The sequence below is a fragment of the Geospiza fortis genome, unplaced genomic scaffold, assembly GCF_000277835.1.
Source record: "Geospiza fortis unplaced genomic scaffold, GeoFor_1.0 scaffold415, whole genome shotgun sequence".
Lineage (NCBI taxonomy): Eukaryota > Metazoa > Chordata > Aves > Passeriformes > Thraupidae > Geospiza > Geospiza fortis.
Window position 1 is genome coordinate 79,358 of NW_005054672.1, and position 7,333 is coordinate 86,690.

A 7,333-nucleotide genomic window follows, 5' to 3' on the forward strand; every position below is an offset into this window, starting at 1 on the left:
GAGACGAGAGATCTCTGCAGCCAGGTCAGGAATTTGGGGTTTATTGCAAAGGGCCTGGGTGCAGGGCCCTGCTGGGATCTGCCAGCCACAGCTGGAGCAGGACTGAGAGGAGAGAGGGGGAGAGAGGATGAGAGGGTAAGAGAGTAAAAGGGTAAGAGAGCGAGGTTCCCATTCCAATACAATAAATCTTCTTCTGTGTCGAATATTCTGATTCTCACTAACCAATCTAGTACAAGATACAAATCCTATAGCATTTACATACAGCCTATAAGAATCATTACATTACCATCCTGTGTTACATTTTAAACCCTAAAAACTCCTCTTTGGACCCCTTTGCTAAGCTGTAGGGTCTGCTCTGACCCTTGGAGCTGTCTGCAAGCAGAGGGTGTTGTTCCATCAAAAGGGGATCACCTTCAGCTGGCCATACCATGGTTTTCCAGTTGATCAGTAACTAAGGGATCTCAAAGCTTGCTTTCATTTCAATCTCGCTTATAGTTTCCATATTCTCAAAATCTTTTGCCAGACAATCATATTTATAAGGCTTTCCTGTTTCATCTTCCCCAACAAGTCGGAGCAGCCTTACCCTGTCCTCCCTCTCCGCTCCCCAGCAGGGCTGGTGCAGCTCCATGACCCCCCAACCAGCCTCTGGCACAGCACTGCTCTGCCTGGGGCTGCTGGTGTGGCCCCAGAACCATCCCAACTCTCATTTTCCACCACCAGCTACAGCAAGGGCAGCACCTATGACACCTACGTGGGCACGGGGTGGCTGATCAAGGGCATGGACCAGGGGCTGCTGGGGATGTGCGCTGGGGAGAAGAGGAGCATCATCATCCCCCCGTTCCTGGCCTATGGGGAGAAGGGCTACGGTGAGCCAGGCACCACCCCATCCTGCCAGCCCTGAGCAGAGCCCCCTGGTGTAGGATCCTCCTTCAGGCTGAGCTGTTTCCTCTCCCAGGGAAGGTGATCCCGCCGCAGGCGTCGCTGGTGTTCAGCGTGCTTCTGGTGGATTTCCACAATCCCAAGGATGGTGTCTTCCTGGAGCACCTGGAGGTGCCAGAGACCTGCAAGCGCCGGGCTGTGACCGGGGACTTTGTCCGCTACCACTACAACGGGACACTCATGGATGGGACCCTCTTTGACTCCAGGTGTGGGATGGGGACACTCATGGATGGGACCCTCTTTGACTCCAGGTGTGGGATGGGGACACTCATGGATGGGACCCTCTTTGACTCCAGGTGTGGGAGGAAGTGGCCCTCTAGGGAGAGCCCCTGATGTCCTCTCCTGGCTGCAGGGAAAGGCTGGAGAGGGGATGTCAGAACCCAGGACATCCCTCTGGCTGCCCTGGAGGGCTCCATCCCCTGCCCAGGGGGCTCAGAGACCTTGGCACAGAGCCCAAGCCCCCTGTGCCTTTGATTTAGCCCTTGGAAAAAACAATTACCAACCTTTATATGAAGAATTACAAGCCACAAAAGTTTAAGTAGAATGATAGTGAATTTATCACAGGGTGAAAAACAGATTTTTTTGGGTTTTTAGAATGGGAGTTCAGGAGGCAAGATGGAGGAATCTGGGTGTGTCCAGCCTTTCTCCTTCTTCTTCTTCTTCTTGGCCTCCATCTTCTGCTGTGATGTTGGCACTTTTAGATTGGTTTAGAGTAGAAGCTCACTGTCTAACATAGGTGATAGGTATTGGGAAGTTATGGTAAATATTGTACATGTAGTTTTTAGTATGAAAAAATAACACTGCCCGGGGGCAGACAGAGTGCCTCTGACTGTCCTGCTGAGCAGACCTCAGCAATGGGCATGAAATAGGCTAAAAAAACCAATATTTGTTTGTTGCATCTTTTGGAGCAAGGTTTGGTTCCTGGGCGAGCGGGAGAGGCTGGGTTGGGGTGTAGGGGCTGGGGGGATTGAGGGATTGATGGTGCTGGGGGTTCTCTCGCTGCAGTTACTCCCGCAATCAGACCTACAACACCTACATTGGGAAGGGCTACATCATCCCTGGCATGGATCAGGGGCTGCAGGGCGTCTGCGTGGGAGAGCACCGGCGAGTGGTCATCCCCCCACACCTGGCGTACGGCGAGAACGGTGCAGGTAAACGTGCAGAGGGCTCTGAGGGACACCTGTGGGCTCTGGTGTGCTCTGAGGGCACAGCAAGGGCTGTGGTGGAGTTCACAGGGGTCCCAGGACGAGGGCAGAGATGAGAATCTTGACTCCGTGTTTCAGAAGGCTGATTTATTATTTTATTATATATATTGTATTAAAAGAAAATGATATATTAAAACTATACTAAAAGAACAGAAGAAAGGATTTCATCAGAAGGAATAGGAAGGAATGATAATAAAATCTTGTGACTGACCAGAGAGTCCGAGACAGCCGGACTGTGATTGGCCATTAATTAAAAACAACCACATGAGACCAATCAAAGATGCACCTGTTGTGTTCCACAGCAGCAGATAATTATTGTTTACATTTTGTTTCTGAGGCCTCTCAGCTTCTCAGGAGAAAAGGATTTTTCATAAAAGATGTGTCTGTGACAAAGGGGTGTGGGAAGAGGCAGGGAAAGGCTTCACCAGCTCTGCAGCGCTCCAGCAGTTCTCCTCATCCTCCTCTTCCAGGAGATAAAATTCCCGGCTCAGCCGTGCTCATCTTTGATGTGCACATCATCGATTTCCACAACCCCGCGGACCCGGTGGAGATCGAGACCGTGTTCCGGCCCGAGGGCTGCAATGTCACCAGCCGCCACCGCGACTTCGTGCGCTACCACTACAACTGCTCCCTGCTGGATGGCACCCGGCTCTTCTCCTCGTGCGTGCCCCCCGAGCATCCCTGCCCTTGCTGGGGACAAACCCTGGCTGGCACTGGGCTGGGAGTGACGGGCACCAGGACCTGGGACAGGCAGATCGGCCACAGGGCAGCAGGAGGGGTCAGGGGACACAGAGGGATGGACGTGGCTGTGGCATGGAGGGGGTGGAACTTCATGGCACGCCAGGATGGAGGATGTGGGATTCTGCGATGGAAGGGTTGGGATTTCAGGGCTTTTCTCACCTGTTTCCTCTGTGCCTCCTGCAGCCATGACTACGAGAAGCCCCAGGAGGTGACTCTGGGGGCCAACAAGGTGATTGAGGGGCTCAACAGTGGCCTGCTGGACATGTGTGCAGGGGAGAGGCGTGTGCTCATCGTGCCCCCACACCTGGGCCACGGGGAGAGCGGAGGTAGGGGAGTGTGACTGTGTTCACGCGGGTCTGAGCAGGAGGGAAGAGACGAGGATCTGACTCCGTGTTTCAGAAGGCTGATTTATTATTTTATGATATATATTATATTAAAACTATACTAAAAGAATAGAAGAGAGGATTTCATCAGAAGACTAGCTAAGAATAGCATAGGAAAGAATGATAACAAAGGCTTGTGGCTCAGACAGAGTCCTAGCCAGCTGTGATTGGCCCTTAATTAGAAACAACCACGAGACCAATCACAGATGCACCTGTTGCATTCCACAGCAGCAGATAACCATTGTTTACATTTTGTTGCTGAGGCCTCTCAGCTTCTCAGGAGGAAAAATCCTAAGGAAAGGATTTTTCATAAAATCTGCGAGAGGGGAGTGTCAGCTGATGTGTGCCAAGCAAACTGGGTGGTTTAGCCTTGCTGGGCTGGGCTCCATCACCCCTCACCCTGCCAGGGCTGTGGGGCTCAGGGCTTTGCCTGTGCTGTGTTTCCAGCCCGGGGGGTGCCTGGCAGCGCCGTGCTGCGCTTCGAGGTGGAGCTGATCTCCATGGAGGAGGGGGTTCCTGAGGGCTACCTCTTCATCTGGCATGGGGAGCCACCAGCCAACCTGTACGAGCAGATGGACCTCAACAAGGACGGGGAGATCCCTGCTGAAGAGGTGAGTTGGGTGCAGGAGGAAATGGGGGCACAGGGGACCCCACCCTGGGCAGCAGCACTTGCAGGGCACTGCTGGCTCTGGGCACTTGGGAGCCTGCAGGGCTGTGCAGGAAGAACAGCCCAGTAAAAAGCATTGCTGCTGGGTGTGGGCAGTGTCCCCGAGGGCAGCCTCTGCTCCCTGTCCTTGGCATGGGCTGTGCTCTCCCTGCCCTGCCCGGTGCTGGCTGTGCAGAACCAAGCAGCAGCATCTGTTCCCTCTCCAGTTCTCCACCTTCATCAAGACCCAGGTGGCAGAGGGGAAAGGCCGCCTGATGCCCAGCTCTGACCCAGAGAAAGTCATTGCTGACATGTTCCAGAACCAGGACCGCAACCAGGACGGGAAGATCACACCCGAGGAGCTGAAGCTCAAGTCGGATGAGGACCAGGAGAAGATTCATGAGGAGCTCTGAGGGGCAGCCCCTGCTGTTCTGGACTCATCCTTGCCATGTCATGGCTGCTCTCCCACCCTGGGATCTGCCCCCTGCCCCTCTCCATCCTGCAGGGGGTTGGGTTTTGATTTTCACCTCTTATTAACTGAGGATATTTTGATGACTTCTCCTGAGCAGAAAAACTCAGCCCCCAGCTAATAAATCCAGACAAGAAGATGTCCCCTCCCTAAGCCATTTCATCCCCCACCAGTGACTGCAGGTCCAGCTCCAGCCCCTCACCTGTCTGTGCTGTAGGGGGGATCCCCCTCACCTCCACCCCTTTTTTGTAGTTTAGGGTTGGGAATTGGGTTTTTTAGATACACACTTAAAATTCTTTAGAGAGAAGGAAGAGAAGGCTTTTGTCCCATTCCCTGCTCTGCCCCTGCTGCCATCCTCCCCAGGCCAAGAGGCTGAAGAGGGCTCAGGTTCCCAGGGTGAACTCTGCAGGCACCTGCTGTCCCAAAAATCTGGAACTGTGGGACCTGGCAAACCCCTCATCAGCTGGGAGAAGGGAACAGCCCCTCATTGCATTGCCCAGCCCTCAGGGAGCAGCACTGTGCCCCTTCACACCCTCCCACCTCCCAGCCCCAGTGACTGAGACCAACCAGACCTGTTTAATTTCAATGCCCAAATGCAGGTCACAGTGCTCAGGTCCTCCTGCTGGGGCCAGCACAGCTCCCAAACCCTCTGCAGTCTGTCCTGGACAGGGACAGAAGGAATGCAGGAGCACAGCAGTGCAGAGTGAACCCCTCAAACAGGGACTCTGCCTTGCACCAAATAAATCATTCCTCCAGGTTTCCAAGGAGTTCGACTGTGTTTGGTTCCTTTGCCATGAAACACTCCCATGTGTTGGGGTACAGGCACAGGGACCAGCTTCACCCAGGGGCATTCCAGGCTCCAACATCCACTGGCTCTGGCAGGAGAAACCAAAATTCCCACCTGGGATCCTCCACCAAAGCCAACAGGGCTTTGCTCCAGCACCCAGTGAGGGCTGGGGGGCTCTGTGGGTTTGGGATGGGGAGCAGCTGCCAGTGCCAGCCAAGGGAACAGAGCAGCTCCAGCCCCTCAGTGCTGGCTATGAACCAGACATGACTCAGCTTTAGCCAATGGTGTTTTTATTCCAAAACAGAACAAATCTGCTCTTCCCAAAGTCCCACATAACCAGAGGTTATACAGTAATAAAATGGTCTTTTTCCTATTGCTGCTCTGAGAGCCCAGGATCAGCCCAGAAATTTATCACACAAACAAAGTCGGGTAAAACATTGTTTAAAACTCAAAATGCTGCTCTTGGCCCTGGCAGACAAACTCCCTCCGGGCTTTGGGCAGCAGCAGCAGCCGAGCTCTGGGGCCTTCAGGGACGGCTGGAAAAGGGTTTTTTTCCCCACAATGAGCTGAGACACGAGGCCAGAGAGCTGCTGGTGTACATGGGGAATGTGGGGCTGGGTGATGTGATGGCCACACCAGCCTAGAGTCAGCCCCAGAGCTTTGAAGCCCACAGAAAACAGGACAAAGAGAGACTTTTGTTTTCTTAGCCAGGAACACAGTGACACATCTAAACTGGGTCTGTCTTCAGCCCATGGTAAATTATCTCCATTCCACCCTCATGAGGGTGGAATGAACAGTGCAGAACATCTCTGTCTGAAACATGGAATGGTTTGTTGTGGCCTCAGGAGGTGGCAGGGCTGAATTCCCAGTGGGATGAAGCCTGAGCAGGACAGAGTCAGTCTGGGTGGGGAACTGCAGAGCCAGGCAGAGCTGGGGAAAAGGGAAAGGAGAAGCTTCCTCCAGCTCACCTCTCCTGCTCCAGGGCTGGCTGAGGGCTCCAGTGAGGTCAGCATGGAGCCCAGCCAGCAGCAGCAGCCCCCTCCAGCTGTGTCCTGGGCAGGACATTCCCTGCCCAGTGCCTGCTGGGTGGCTGGAGCTGGGACAGTGGCCCCAGCTCACGTCTCAGCCAGGAGGTACCGCAGGATCCCGTTCACCACGTCCAGGGTCTCATCACTCTCCAGCACAATGTCATAGGAATCCAGGTACTTCTTCCTCCTCTCTTCCACCTGCCAGAACAACAGCTGAGGGTCAGGATGACCAAAAAGGGGGTCAATAACTACCCTGAGCATTTCCCAGACACAGCAGGAGCTCAGCAGATACCCCCAGGTCCCTCTGCACACCCACAGGAGCTTGTATAAATCTCTTACATGCCCAAATCACTGGGGCAGCCCCCTGCCCCTCCCTGCTGGCACCTGGGGAAGGCTGCTAGGGAAGCACTGAACTGCTCCTCTCACGCACCTTGTCATTGAGAAAGCCAATCTTGAGGATGTTCTCCACGCTGGGGACACCATCTGCCATGGTCAGGTCACCCATGGAGTCCCCCAGCAGGATGATGCTGGTCCTGGTGCTCAGCTGCTGGAAGTACCCTGTGCCCTGCAGCACGGTGTTGTTCTTGTTGTAGGTGTGGATGAGGGGCCCCTTGAAGTGTGTGAGGACTCCCTGAGCACAGGGGACAGACAGGCAGACAGCTCTTAACCCCACGGTGTCACTGTTAATCATGTCCCAGTCCTCAGCCCCAGGCCCACACTGCCACTGTCATGTTTTCTGAAAAATCCCTTCACCAGGATTCTTCTCCTGGGAAGCTGAGAAGCCTCAGAGAAAAAGGAAAACAATAATTATCTGATTGCTTCTCCTGCAAACATTCCAAAGTTTTGCTGCTTTGGAATGTAGTTCGAAGACTGTTTATCCAACATGTGAATTGTTTTGACTTAATGACCAATCACAGTCAAGCTGTGTCAGACTGTGAAAAGAGAGTCATGAGTTTTTAATTAATATCTTGTTAAGCCTTCTGTAAGTATCCTTTCTCTACTCTTTAGTGTAGATGTAGATATAGATTTCTCTATATCTTTCAGTATAGAGAAATACATTACATTATTAGTATAGAGAATTATATTACATTATACTATACTATCTTTTAGTATAGCATAATATAATATAATATAA

General features: G+C 53.0%; 2 protein-coding genes across 3 annotated transcripts in view; one reads left to right on the top strand and one right to left on the bottom strand.

Moving 5' to 3' along the window:
• The window catches only part of FKBP10 (FKBP prolyl isomerase 10), a 6,603-nt gene extending 1,453 nt beyond the window's left edge, over positions 1-5,150 (top strand). The window contains exons 3-10 of one of the 2 annotated variants that reach the window (XM_031065059.1): positions 721-866; positions 956-1,145; positions 1,945-2,090; positions 2,615-2,804; positions 3,069-3,211; positions 3,716-3,879; positions 4,142-4,282; positions 4,351-5,150. In XM_031065059.1, coding sequence (XP_030920919.1) covers positions 721-866; positions 956-1,145; positions 1,945-2,090; positions 2,615-2,804; positions 3,069-3,211; positions 3,716-3,879; positions 4,142-4,282; positions 4,351-4,434 — 1,204 coding nt within the window. In that variant the 3' untranslated portion in view covers positions 4,435-5,150. Of the gene's footprint in view, positions 1-720; positions 867-955; positions 1,146-1,944; positions 2,091-2,614; positions 2,805-3,068; positions 3,212-3,715; positions 3,880-4,141 lie in introns of both variants that reach the window. The other variant, XM_031065060.1, reaches the window with a different exon arrangement.
• A 1,072-nt stretch (positions 5,151-6,222) lies between these two features.
• The window catches only part of NT5C3B (5'-nucleotidase, cytosolic IIIB), a 4,604-nt gene continuing 3,493 nt past the window's right edge, over positions 6,223-7,333 (bottom strand). Inside the window, exons 7-8 of the mRNA XM_031065062.1 lie at positions 6,629-6,829; positions 6,223-6,396 (exon numbers count right to left, since the gene is read on the bottom strand). Coding sequence (XP_030920922.1) covers positions 6,286-6,396; positions 6,629-6,829 — 312 coding nt within the window. The 3' untranslated portion in view covers positions 6,223-6,285. The remainder of the gene's footprint in view (positions 6,397-6,628; positions 6,830-7,333) is intronic.